Source organism: Hyaena hyaena, unplaced genomic scaffold, assembly GCF_003009895.1.
Source record: "Hyaena hyaena isolate Hyena2069 unplaced genomic scaffold, ASM300989v1 scaffold_35, whole genome shotgun sequence".
NCBI lineage: Eukaryota > Metazoa > Chordata > Mammalia > Carnivora > Hyaenidae > Hyaena > Hyaena hyaena.
The window spans coordinates 1,999,014-2,011,473 of NW_024080667.1; the positions used below are offsets into that span (position 1 = coordinate 1,999,014).

The 12,460-nt window shown below is 63.1% G+C and overlaps 3 protein-coding genes across 5 annotated transcripts in view; all 3 read left to right on the forward strand.

The window, feature by feature from the left end:
* PLEKHM2 (pleckstrin homology and RUN domain containing M2) overlaps window positions 1-1,194 on the forward strand; it is a 35,653-nt gene extending 34,459 nt beyond the window's left edge. Inside the window, exon 20 of the mRNA XM_039228981.1 lies at window positions 176-1,194. Within this exon, the coding sequence (XP_039084912.1) occupies window positions 176-310 (135 nt within the window). The 3' untranslated portion in view covers window positions 311-1,194. The remainder of the gene's footprint in view (window positions 1-175) is intronic.
* Window positions 1,195-3,036: 1,842 nt separating this feature from the next.
* On the forward strand, window positions 3,037-7,241 carry SLC25A34 (solute carrier family 25 member 34). The gene is made up of 5 exons (XM_039229035.1): window positions 3,037-3,533; window positions 4,069-4,134; window positions 4,226-4,378; window positions 4,777-4,911; window positions 5,755-7,241. The coding sequence occupies exons 1-5, from the start codon at window positions 3,114-3,116 to the stop codon at window positions 5,935-5,937; spliced, it is 957 nt and encodes a 318-aa protein (XP_039084966.1). The 5' UTR covers window positions 3,037-3,113; the 3' UTR covers window positions 5,938-7,241.
* Window positions 7,242-7,341: 100 nt separating this feature from the next.
* TMEM82 (transmembrane protein 82) lies at window positions 7,342-12,007 on the forward strand. 3 transcript variants are annotated; one of them, XM_039228966.1, is made up of 7 exons: window positions 7,342-7,412; window positions 7,920-8,044; window positions 8,185-8,257; window positions 8,432-8,606; window positions 9,464-9,881; window positions 11,124-11,311; window positions 11,578-12,007. In XM_039228966.1, the coding sequence occupies exons 2-7, from the start codon at window positions 7,957-7,959 to the stop codon at window positions 11,659-11,661; spliced, it is 1,026 nt and encodes a 341-aa protein (XP_039084897.1). In that variant the 5' UTR covers window positions 7,342-7,412; window positions 7,920-7,956; the 3' UTR covers window positions 11,662-12,007. The 3 variants fall into 3 exon arrangements, with proteins under 3 accessions (XP_039084897.1, XP_039084898.1, XP_039084899.1); XM_039228967.1 differs by lacking the exons at window positions 7,342-7,412; window positions 8,185-8,257 and adding an exon at window positions 7,659-7,676; XM_039228968.1 differs by lacking the exons at window positions 7,342-7,412; window positions 8,185-8,257 and having other exon boundaries at window positions 7,703-8,044; window positions 8,506-8,606.
* Window positions 12,008-12,460: the final 453 nt, after the last annotated feature.

Here is a 12,460-nt window from a genome sequence, read left to right on the forward strand (position 1 = left end):
GAGGTGGGAGCCAGGGGCCTGGGGGTCACATTCAGGACCAAAAGGGCAAGGCTCTGCTCCCCAGCGCGGCCGAGCAGAGCCTGGGACACGTTGCCCGTTCTTGGTCCCCTAGCGCGGAGGGAGAGTGGGGCCCTGGGCCGCAGCCCTCACAGGCCCCCTCCTCACCCCCACACAGGTGGACCTCCCCCACAAGGCCACCCAGGACGCCTCCAGCAAGAAGTTCGAGGATGCCCTAAGCCTCATCCACAGCGCCTGGCAGAGGAGCGACAGCTTGTGCCGGGGCAGAGCCTCCCGGGACCCCTGGTGCTGAGGCCGGGCTGGCCAGCCCCCTGGTGGGCCAGAAAAGGCGAGCGGTGGGGCACGCGCACTGGGTCGTCATGCTGCTCGGCCCGGCTTCCACCCCTGTTCCACAGCCCCCTCCTGCCGTGGGGGACAGAACCGCCGACCGGGGCTTGAGACAGGGTCTCTCCCCTTCCCAGGGGTCCAGAGTGGGTGCCCCGCACCCCCTTGGGCACCTTGCCCAGCCAGTGGTGCCCAGAGAGGGCTGGGGCAGAGGGTCTGAGCCCTATGGGCTCTGTGTATGCGGCACACCCCGATGTAACTGCATCTCTTCAGGATGACAGGGAGAATAGGATCAGCTCGGAGGGGAGCGGCAGCACTGAGAAGGCAGCAGCCCCCTCTTCCTCTCCTGGGGGAGGGGGCAGGGCGGAGACCCGGGCAGCCTTGTTCATTTTTGAACGTTGAGCCGGCCGCACAGGGAGGCCGGGCACTAAGGTCTCGGTGCATGTTTCCTCCACACTAACCCCGGCCCCGGCTCACTGCTGCCTGCCTTGCCAGGGCCCACGGTGGGGGGCAGGGGCCGGGGGCCGGGTTGGCCCTCCCTGGCTGCCCAGTGGCCCTGCATGTCCCCACGGCCCCCTGCCTCTGCCTCTCCCTGAACCGCAGTGGCCTGAGGCCCCAGGAGGCCCCAGGAAGCAAGCTTTCTCTGTTTGCAGGGAGCAAAGGGGAGGGAGGAGGGCTCAGGGAGGAACAGAGCCCACCAGCCTGCCGTCCCCGTGGGTGCCTGCTGACTATCCCCTGCTTGGCTGGAGCCAGGCCCTTCCGGAGAGTTCTGTCAGGGGCCTGCTGGGGGAAGGGGTCAGATGGTCTGGGTTTTGTTTGTTTGTTTTTTTAAATAAAATAGACACGTTATATTGCCAAGACTTGTCACTGGCCCTTTATGACCAGGATGGGAGGGAGATCTCCGCCCCCCCCCCCCCAAAGCCCCTTGGCCATTCATTCTTCATTCATTCCCCAGTTCTCTGACCTCAGCTGCTCTGTGCTGACACTGGGAACATGATCACCCACTGCTCCCGTGGAACTCTCTGGAGCTCAGGCCCTGAGGGTTTCTTGGCCTGACCTTTGCTCTCCCTTCTATTTCCTACAGTGGCCAGGGGAGCCGCGGCCACTGCTCCTGGCCGGGAGCTTGTCTCTACAGCCAGCCTTCCCAGCCTCCCCAGCTCTGGGGGCGAGGGCCGGCCACGTGGGATAAACCCAAGCGAGTCCAAGCTGTCCCCGGACTGCTGGGCGCAGGCCCGAGGGTGCCATGCCTGCCAGGCTCAGGCCGGGGTTAGAGGGCAGTGATCTGGGGCTCTCAGGCCCTCAGTGCTGCCACTTCTGGGTCCTCACACATGAGCGCAGAGGAGTGGGTGCTGGGAACAGTGGGTGTGGAGGCCGTAGAGGTGGGCTTGCACGCAGGGTGGCTCTGCCTCTGGTTCTGTTTGGAACTTGGGCGACATGGGGTGTCCATGGCGGGAGAGAGCTGCCTGGGGCCGGGGGGGAGGCGGGGGTAGGGTAGAGGCCAGGGTGGACAGGGTGGTGCCGGATCCCAGTCTGAGCAGCCTAGCACCTGACAGCCATTCCCAGGGGTGTGAGCTCCCTTCTCACAGAGGGCCATGTACAGCGCACCTGGGCGGCTCAGTCAATTAAGTGGCCAACTCTTGATTTCAGCTCAGGTCACGATCTCACAGTAGTGAGATGGAGCCCGGCGTCGGGCTCTGAGCTAGACTTGGAGCCTGCCTGAAATTCATTCTCTCTCTCTGAAAAAAAACAAAAACAAAAACCAAGACGAAGGGCCATTTCTATGCCAGGGTCTCTCCAGAAACCTATAGCCCAGAAGAGGCTCCAACCAGGAAGAGGGACAGGACTGGGGGGCAAGTCTTCATAGAGTGAGTGACCAAAGCCACAGGCCACTCCTTGAGACACAATGGCCCAAGGGCCCTGGAGCCTTGGGAGGCAAAGGTCTGGGAGAAAGGAGCCAGAAGCAGAGGCGGGGGAGGGAAGTGGGCATCTTCTGGGATAAGCCACGTGCTAGCTTCTACACACACCTCTTAACCCGCCAAAACACGTCTGAGGTAGGTGTTGATATCCCCATTTTACAAATCGACTGACGCTGAGAGAGAGGAAATGACTTGCCCAAGGTCACACATGATAGCAGGGCCTGGGATTCAAAATCAGTTCCACAGGGAACTCGAGAAGCCCTTCGCTACCTCTGCTCTCAGTGGGACCATAAACTGTGGAAGCCAGATTGGAAGACTGAGGCCGGGAACGGAGAAACCACAGAGACTGTGGCAGGGTAGCTGCCCGGGCGCGGTTTCAGGAGCCTCCCGGGGCAGTTGCTCCCTGCCCAGGGCTCTGAGCTGCAGCAGGACTGGCTAAGCCAGAGGCGGGGCAGGGGCACCAGCCCTTTGCCCCAGCGCCCAGGGGAAGGCAGGAGGGTAAGAAAAGCAGGTGGAGGTGTCTCAGCTGATTGACACCTTCTCCCCGCCCCCAATCTCCCTCCTGCCCCCGGTGACCTTTTCCCCAGATCCCAGGGTCCAGGCCCACCCCCGCGGGGAGGTGTGGAGAGCAGAGGCAGCTGGGATTGGCCCGAGCCAGCAGGGGCGTGTCCCGGGCTCGGGCAGCCCCAGGGGCGGAGCAGAGCAGGTGGACTCCCGAGATAGACCAGGGGCCACCCTGCGGGTCCGACCGGCCGTCTGCCCTCCAGACATGGCTGCAGGCCCCCTCGGTCCCCAGCTCTGCGGCCCTGCGGGGCTGCAGACAGCCTAGGCGCCGCCACCCTAGTTCCTGGGCCCATGACCCTGCCCGGGACGCCGCGGGCCTCAGGAACGGAGGCCACGGAGGCCGTTGCCCCGGCCGTGGACCTGGTGCTCGGCGCGTCGGCCTGTTGCCTGGCCTGTGTCTTCACGAACCCCCTAGAGGTGGTGAAGACGCGGCTGCAGCTGCAGGGGGAGCTGCAGGCCCGGGGCACCTACCCACGGCCCTACAGGGGCTTTTTGGCCTCGGTGGCCGCCGTGATCCGTGCAGATGGGCTGTGTGGCCTGCAGAAGGGGCTGGCGGCCGGCCTCCTCTACCAGGGCCTCATGAACGGTGTCCGCTTCTATTGCTACAGCCTGGCATGCCAGGCCGGCCTCACCCAGCAGCCTGGTGGCACCGTGGTCGCAGGCGCCGTGGCTGGGGCACTGGGAGCCTTCGTGGGGAGCCCTGCTTACTTGGTGAGTGCCGTGCGGCCATCCTCCACCACCCCATGACCCAGCTCCCCCCGCCACCCGCACCCCGGGCCTCTGGAGCTGCCCAGGCTGGCCCTCTGGGACCGGGCAGGACTAGAGGGGTGGGGCCGGCTGGGCGGGGAGCATCCCTGCCCAGGATTGGAATCTGCCCCTTGGCTCAAAGCCCTTGGCCTGAGCCAGGGGAGGGGGCGGCAGGACGCGTGCTCGCTGCACCCCAGTGGGGTCCCTGGTCTTCCTGTGGGGCCTGTGAGAGTTAGGAATAAGTGAGACCCCGTGTCCTTGGCTGGATGTCGGACTGTCATCAACCCACTTAGTCCTCAGTTTGTCAGCTTGTCAGGCAGGAGCGGAGGGGCCTGGAGAGGATTAAGTAACTTGCCCCCGGTCACACCAAGATGCAGACCCGACTTCAGAGCCTCACTCCGAGCCCTATTCCACGCCCCCTAAGCTGCGGGGTGAGCCCACGGAGCTCTGGGTGTCAGGGCGTGCTCCTCCGGGCCCTGTCTCACGTCTGCTCTCACAGGTCAAAACACAGCTGCAGGCCCAGACGGTGGCAGCGATGGCCGTGGGGCACCAGCACCATCACCAGGTAGGAGCCGTCACTCCCCAGAGCTCCCTGGGCCGGATGGGCTCCCGGGCCGGCAGGGGCTGCCCAGTGACCCGCTGTCTTCTCCCCGCAGAGTGTTCTGGGGGCCTTGGAGACCATCTGGCGACAGCAAGGCCTGGCAGGACTATGGCGGGGTGTGGGTGGGGCCGTGCCCAGGGTCATGGTCGGCTCAGCCGCCCAGCTGGCCACCTTTGCCTCTGCCAAGGCCTGGGTGCAGAAGCAACAGGTGAGGAGCGAGGGACACCTGTGCCCACCCCCAGACACCCTGAAGTAAGGGCCATCTGCCTCCCTTCTCCCTGTCTGCGCCCTCATCACACCCTAACGTCTCCAGCCAGACCCCCACCTAGGGAAGCCAAGGGAGAGGTGACAGACGGCCCCTGAAGAGAGCTGAGGACCTTGGCTCTGCCCTTAAGGTCATGTCCCCGGCCTTTGTGCCCAGCAGGAGTGGGGGCCAGCAGTGACCCTGTAGCTGTGAAGGAGCTGGGGTGGGGGGTGGCTGGAGGGGCCTGGTCTGCTCCCCTTCCCCTAGCTCCCCCGGCCCCCACATGCTGGGAGGGGAGGGTGGGCATCATGTGGGTTAGGGGAGGGCACCTGCAGGCATCAGAGCCTGTGCCATCCCCACAGTGGCTCCCGGAGGACAGCTGGCTGGTAGCTTTGGCTGGAGGCATGGTCAGCAGCGTCGCCGTGGCTGCCGTCATGACCCCCTTCGACGTGGTCAGCACGCGGCTATACAATCAGCCCGTGGACGGAACTGGCAAAGTGAGCAGGGCCCAGTGCAGGGGAGTGGAGGGGATGTGGGGAGCTAGAGAGCACCCTCTAACACATACACACAGAGCCAGAGACATGCAGACATGTGACATGCACACAAACACATTGAGCCTCGTTGGCTGAGCACCTGTGTCCCAGGCATAGACTAAGCTTCTTCACATCTGGATTTTATTCTGTCCCCAAAATCACCTTCCTTTTCCTGATGTGGAAATGGATACTCAGCAAGATCTGGTGACTTGCCTGCAGTCACCTGGCTGAGAAGTGGCAGAGCCTGAATTAGAATCCAGGCCTAGGGGCGCCTGGGTGGCTCAGTTGGTTAAGTGTCTGACTTTGGCTCAGGTCATGATCTCACAGTTCGTGGGTTCGAGCCCCTCATCAGTCTCTGTGCTGACAGCTAGCTCAGAGCCTGGAGCCTCCTTCAGATTGTGTCTCCCTCTCACTCTGACCCTCCCCTGCTCACACTGTCTCTCTCTCTCTCAGAAATAAAACATTAAAAAAAAAAAAAAGATTTAAAAGAATCCAGGCCTGACCCCACGGCCCCACATACATGCACGGGCCATCACGTACCCCTGGTGCAGGTCAGGCTCAACACACAGATGCCCTCCACAGACTGAGGGAGGGCTGGAATCCACCTGATCCAGGGCTAGGGCTGCCTGGAGGAAGAGACTTCTTAAATTTCACAGGTGACAGGGCCACCTTGCTATAAGCTGCCCTCACTTGGGGAGGGTCTCTCTACTGATGTGCCATAGTAGCCCCTACACACAGACACCCCTGGTTGTGCCAGCCAGGACTCCACGACCCCTGTAGTGATATCTGCCCTGTGTCTGTCCCCAGGGCCGGCTGTATGGTGGCCTCGCTGACTGCCTGGTGAAGATCTGGCGGCAGGAGGGCCCCCTGGCACTCTACAAGGGTCTGGGCCCCGCCTACCTGCGCCTGGGCCCCCACACCATCCTCAGCATGCTCTTCTGGGATGAGCTCCGGAAACTGGTTGGGCGGGGCCTGCACCAGGGCACCTAGGGGGTCCCCTCACCCCCACATCCCATCCCGACACAGCCCCACAGCCCGGCACTTCGCAGGAAGCAATGGCCCTCGCCAGCTAGGAGTGGACGACTCAGGGCAGGCCACAGGCCCGGACTCTGCCACAGGTCTGAGGAGAGTGTGGACAGCGCTGGGCACCCCCAGACCCACGCCCGCCCTCCCCCCCCCCAGGGCCAGAGCACCTGTTCTGGATGGCCAGCCACTCTGTTCCCCAGCAGATTCTCTTCCCTCCCTGTACTGGCTTTACCTTACCTGGTATGACAATCGCTGCTCCGGGAAACGGCCGTCACCGTGAGCTGGTCACTCACCTGCGTCAGCCTGCTTCGTCCTCGTGCGAGACAGTAAAACCCTCTTTTACCAAGAGGAAGCTGAGAACTCAGAACAGTGAAGTGCTTCGGCCAAAGCCACGCAGCTCTGAAGGGACCGAACGAGGACCGGAAGTCCCCTCTGCCCGGCCCAGGCTGGTGCCCCTGGCAAGAGCCAGGACCCCGAGGGCTGGAGTGTCCCCGGGAGTCACCATGAGGCACCGCGAGGCCGTGGCGCACCTCCGACGAGATGAACCACAGACGCTATTTCACCGCGTGGAGGCTGGAAGTCAGAGATCAAGGCATCAGTGGGCTTGGTTCCTTCTGAGGCCTCTCTCTCTCTCTCTCTCTCCCTCTCTCTCTCTGGCATATGCACGGACGGCCATCTTCTCCCCGTGATCTCATTCCTTCTGTGTCTGTGTCCTAATCTCTTCTTATAAGGCCCCCAGTCATGTTGGATTAGCACCGCCCCTAATGTCCTCATTTTAACTGAATTGCCTCTTTCGAGAGCCCGTCTCCAAGTACAGTCACATGTGGGGGGGTTAGAACTTCAGTATATGAGTCGGAGGGGGGGACATAGTGTAGCCTTAACACCCGGAGCTTTTACTGATGGCTTCCTAGGAGCCCAGCACTGTCTGTGGGCGTTTGGACAAACCCTCATGACGTTCTGAAAGGGCTCTCTTGAGATGCCCATTCTTCAGATGAGGAGGCTAAGGCCCGGGGCGGGGGTGGGGGAGTGACCGGCTCAACGTGGGTAGCAGAGCTACGTGTCCTCACCTTGGGCCCTTTCCCAGGCTGCAGCCGCAGTGAGTATGTTCCTGAGGCCCGTGCTGACCTTTGGGCTACAGAGATGGACAGCGAGTCCCTGGAAGGTCAGGCGGAGCCTAAGCCAGCGGCCCCACCGCAGCCCGCGTCTGCCGTTGCCCAGGGGCATGCCTACCGCACACTCCAAACCAATAAAGTTTTCTATTTTGTTTACTTCAACGACTCCCTGTGCTGTAGCCTCGGTCTCCCCCGCCCCTGAACCGCCCCTCCCGACACCCCCACCCTGGGCTCGCTCTCAGTCTGGGAAAGGAGGATCCAGAAGACGCGCCGCGCCCCGCTGCATCCAAGCCAGCGGAGGCCTGCCACCTAGCGGACGTGGGGAGGATGGTCGATGGTCGAGGCAGGCTGCCCAGTGGCGGAGGGAGCCGGGGGCCCAGCACTGGATCTCAGCCTCAGGCTGTGGGGGGGCAGACCCCCTTCTGGAACTGGGGCTGAAGGGTCTGAGCCTCAGGCTGTGGGGACATAGACACCCCCTTCTGGAACGGGCTGAGGGGGCAGAGCCCAGATGCAAGGCTGGGGGCTGGGAAGGGGCAACAGATAAGGCCTTGGGCTTCAGGAAGGCCCCCGTAGGGCGGGGCCTAGGGTATGGTGAGAAGAATGGGCGCCCGACCTGAGCAGGGACAGGGGACAGAGACCAGCGCTGGTCTCATGCTGCCCAAATGCAGCGGCCCTGGGCAGGGGTTGGTTCCCAAGGCCCGTAACCCTACGGTCCTGAAGGTGTCAGGCCCCGGCCTCCCCTCCCCTCCCCTGCCCTGAGCTTCTGATCCCTCCCTGCCCCTCCCTCGCCTCCACTGACACCTTTGCCCTGTGACGTTGGTCTCTCTGGTGCAGACCTGGCCGGAGGCGGGGACCGATCCTGGCAGCGGCCATGTTCTCCCTGCCTTTCCTGCCCTCCTGGCTCCCCGGCCTCCCCTCCCTCCAGTGGGGCTTCAGCCTCCTAGACTCTGTCCTGCAAGGTGAGCGCCACCTCTCTGCCCCGCGCAGCCCCGCCCCCTCCGGCAGCTCTGGGCAGCTGCAGGGTGGACCCCCCCCCCCACGTGGGCCTCCCACCACCTCTACCCCTGCCAAACTGCCTGCCCTCCCTCCTGCCCCTCAGGCCTCATTGGGGCCAGTGGAGTCTCGGTCCTGAACAGCCTCCTGAAGGTCTACTTCTTTGTGAACTGTGCCAAGTGAGTGCTGGCCCACCTAGCCCACTCCTGGGCCCTGAGCTGACTCTGGCCTCTGAGCGCAGGCCCGGAGGGAAGGGAACCCCATCCCCAGCCAGTGTGTCTGGGGGCACGGAGACCACCGCCCGGGCCGAGGCTGGTGCTTCTGCCCCTGCCCACGTCCACTCTGCCCCACAGCGACCCTGAGCGGCGGCTGGAAAAGCACCGGCTGCAGGCCCAGTGGGCCTCGCTGGAGACCCTGCACCTGGCAGGGCTGGCCCTGATCCTGACCGTCGTGGGGACCCGGGTGGCCGCCCTGGTGGTGCTGGAGTTCTCCCTCCGGGCCATCTCCACACTGCTGTCCCCGGGCAAGGTAAGGCTCCCGGAGGTGATGGGTGAGTCACTGCCTGGCCCTGGGCCCTAGTTTTCACCCCAGAGCACCCTGTCTCCTCAGCACCCCCTCTCTGTAAGACTGAGGCTGGAGGGTGCAGATGGCCCCCTGGGGTTGTGATGGCCAGTGCAGTCCCTGCTCGTAGCAGACGCAGCCGCAGCCCCAAGAAGAGGGTGGCGGCGGCTCCTGGATTCCCGGCTCCCCGAGTGCATCACCTCGCGAGTCCGTGCAGCCGTAGCGTGGTAGAGCTCTGCTGTGATCCCCACTTCACAGATGGGAAAACTAAGGCTCAGAGAGGGTAATTGGCTTGTCCCAGGTCAACAACGAGCAAGAAGTAGAGTCAGGCTCTGAACCCAGGACTTCGAGGCTCTGAGCCACAAACCCTCAGCAAGCACCTGGGTCCCAAGTAACAATCGTGACTGAAATTAAGCAGAAAGAAATGATCCCAGTAGAGCTTGTCTTTGACGGCAATACCCCTTCTTTTTTTTTTTTTTAAGTTTATTTATTTATTTATTTTGAGAGTGAGACAGAGAGAGAGAGAGTGAGAGGGAGAATCCCAAGCCAACTCCATGCTGTCAGTGCAGATCCCAAGACGGGGCTCGATCTCACAAACCATGAGATCATGACCCAAGTCGAAATCAAGAGTCAGCCGCTTAACTGAGCCCCTCAGGCGCCCCAGGGAATATTCCTGCTTTGGGAACAATCCCCAAGGTTCCTTCCGGCTCCAGCCGGAGTAGGAGTACAGAGTGGAGCCTCTGTACCTTCACGACCGCTGCGCCCGCACTCAGCCTGAGCCCCCGGCATTGTGCCCTCCCTTCTCCCCCCTCCCCCCTGCTCAGGGCGCACAGGGCTCCGAGTCGCTGCGGCTGCACCTGCTGTGCCAGTACTCGCTGGGCTGCGGGCTGACCTGCGGCCTGAGCTTCCTGCAAGAGGGCGCCCCGCACCGCACCCTGAACCTGCTGCTGGGCCTGGGGCTGGCCACGCTGCTCAGCACGGGCGCCCGGCGCCTCCGCTGCCACGTCTACCGCCTCTACGAGCTGCACAGCGGCCAGCGCTACTGCGGGGTCTGCCTGGGCCTGCTGGCCGGGGCGCACGGCCTCCCCCGGCTGCTGGCCCGCGCCCTGGCCATGGCCTTCGCCGTGGGTGACCTGGCAGCCGTGGCTCTCATCAACCGGGACTTCCTGAGCACGTCGGACGCAGTGCGTTTCTGGACGCCGCTCGTCATCTGCTATGCCCTGCTGGTCATCTACATGCAGGGTGAGGGCTGCAGGCGGGGTCCTGGGCAGATTCACTGGGCAGTCACACCCCTCTGTCTGACCTGGGCACGGCATCCTGCTTGGCCCTGGGGAAGCCAACAACAGCTAGACCGCACCCCTGCCCCCACAGGGCGCCCAGGCTAGTGACAGAAGCCGCGTGGGGCAGCTGATGGAAGGGTGCAGCGTGCAGTGGGAGCCCTGAGGAGATGGGGCTTGAACTGCATTCTGAAGGATAAGTAGGAGATCCCGGGGAGAGGTGGTGAAGGGGGGCGGGGAAGAGATCCTGGCAGAGGGAACCGTATATGCTGAAGCCCAGAGGTGAGAGGAGGCATGGCACTGTGAAACAACTGAAAAAAGTGGTGTGTGGCTGTCACCGCAGGGCCATGGGGAGGGGATGAGGCCGGCCAGGTCTATGGGGGCCTGATGGAGAGCCCTCATCAGCCCAGTGTAGGCAGTCTGAGGAGAAGCCATTGCATGGCCTTCAGCAGCAGAGAGTGACCCAGTCGGATGTGGGCTCTAGGGAGAACCGCCTGGCTGCAGGATGGAGATGGGGTAGAGGCGGCGGGACAGGGAAGGGAAGTCAGGCAGAGAGCGGCGGGTGCAAAGGCCCTGAGGTGGGAGCGAGTTTGGCTTGCTGGGGAGTAGTAAGGAATGGGGGCGAGTCAGAGATGAAATGAGGGCACGCTTCCAACCAGGCAGGACGTCACAGGCAAGGTGAGGAGTTTGGAGTTTACGCCAAATGCAGCGAAAAGTCCTGGGAGGAAGCAAAGGAACGATTTCATCTCATCAATGTGTTTGGAAGGTCACTAGCTGCTGAGGAGACATGGAGTAGACACTTGACCTACAAGGTCAAGAACAAGAGCGGCTGGGTGGGGCAGTGGGAGGGGGGAGGGGGGCTCAGGTAGGGATCTATTTAGCAGAAAGAGTCCCCGGGACTTACCGACTGTTGAGGGGCAGGAGTGGAGTCAGGATGATGCCCGCAGCTTGGAGCTGGGGTGCACCCCCCCACCCCCCCTCCCGCCCGGCTGAAGGTAGAGCATGACCTCGGGGAGGCTTGGGGGTAGACAGTGAGGCCGGTTAGGAAGCAGTACCTGGTGCCCGGCAAGGGCTCAGAGAGTGGGGGCGAGGGAGAGAGAGAGGTGGCTGCGAGGGGAGGGGAAGGCTCGCACCGCAGAAGGTTGGGGGGCAGCTGGGAGCCCAGGCCCCATCCCAGCTGGACCTCAGGGACTCCCTGCCCCCACAGAGGAGCAGCGGCAGAGCCCCGGCCTGCAGAGCCACGTCCAGACGGTGCTGGTCCGCATGGGTGGTCTCTTCGTGCTGCTTCTGACCGTGGGCAGCTGGCTGGACGTCCTGGGGGTCCTCACGTCCCTGCTGGGAGAGCTCTGGTGCCTGACCCGCATCCGCACCCTGCTGGACCTTTGCCAGATACAGGTGGGCACGGAAGCCACTGCTCGAGACAGGCCCGAGGAGCCTCAACAGCCCCGAGTTCAAGAGGAGCTGGGGCGACCTCTCTTGGGGTGGGGGCGGAAGGAGCGGAAATCCCCTCTTCCACCTGGTGTGAGCCTTTGACCCCTCAGAGGTCCTGCGTGGGAGGCAGGGCCTGGGTAACTGGGGGCCTGGAGCGCCCCCGCCGGAGGATGGAGGAACTGAGTGGTGTCCTGAATCTCCCCCCCCCCCCAACCCCATCCTTCCCTCAGGATTTTCCATCCCAGAGGCCTTCAGCTCCAAGGCAGCTGCAGCCCTCAGCACCTGGCCAGCCCCAGGGGCCGGCCCCCTCCTGACCTGCCTGAGCAAGGACTTGGAGTCTGTCTCGGGCCCACCCAGGCTCATCTGGCGGTCTTGACCCCAGGACTACCTGGGGTCAGGGCTGGACCCCACCTGAAGTTCAAGGGACTCTTGGGAGGGAGAGGAGGGTTCGGGGCTAGGGCCCTCAGAAGGGGGCACCTGGAGGCCACTGGGTGAACCCCTATTTTCCTCAGGATGGACAACGGGTACAGCTCCCTCAAACCTGCCTTCCCGGGGTGAGGGGGGTCGGGGACTGGGGGAGCACTGCATTCTCAGAGTGGCTTCCCCTTTCCTGGCCTCCCTTGCCCTCTCCATGAACAACAATAAAGACGATTTTCTCAACCTGCGTTAGCATCATGCACACACAGAGAGGGAAAGAAGCTTTTCTGAGGCCACACAGCGCCTGAGGCTGGGGAAGACCCCGGGGATACATGCCGGGCTGAGTGCCCTGGGGTTCGGGAGTTCAGTATTGAGGTGGCTGAGGAAGTGACGGGGAAGCAGTGGCCTGGACACGCGGTCTAGCACCCACCTGCAGTCGTGCGTGGCTGGTGCCGTGTTCTGTCCCGTCCCAGGCTGAGAAACAGCTGAAGGGAGGCTCGTGTAAGACAGGGATAATCCTTGCCATTTCAGCCTTGTTCAGCCTCGAATTCCCTGCAGGGCCCAGGCCAGGGAGGCGACAGAGCATCTGGGAAAAGGTTGGGTACCAGCCCCTCTGCTTACTTGCTGTGTGGCCTTGGGTGCTTCGCTGCCACTCTCTGAGTCTGTCAGAAGAAAAATTGCCACATGTAGGGTGCT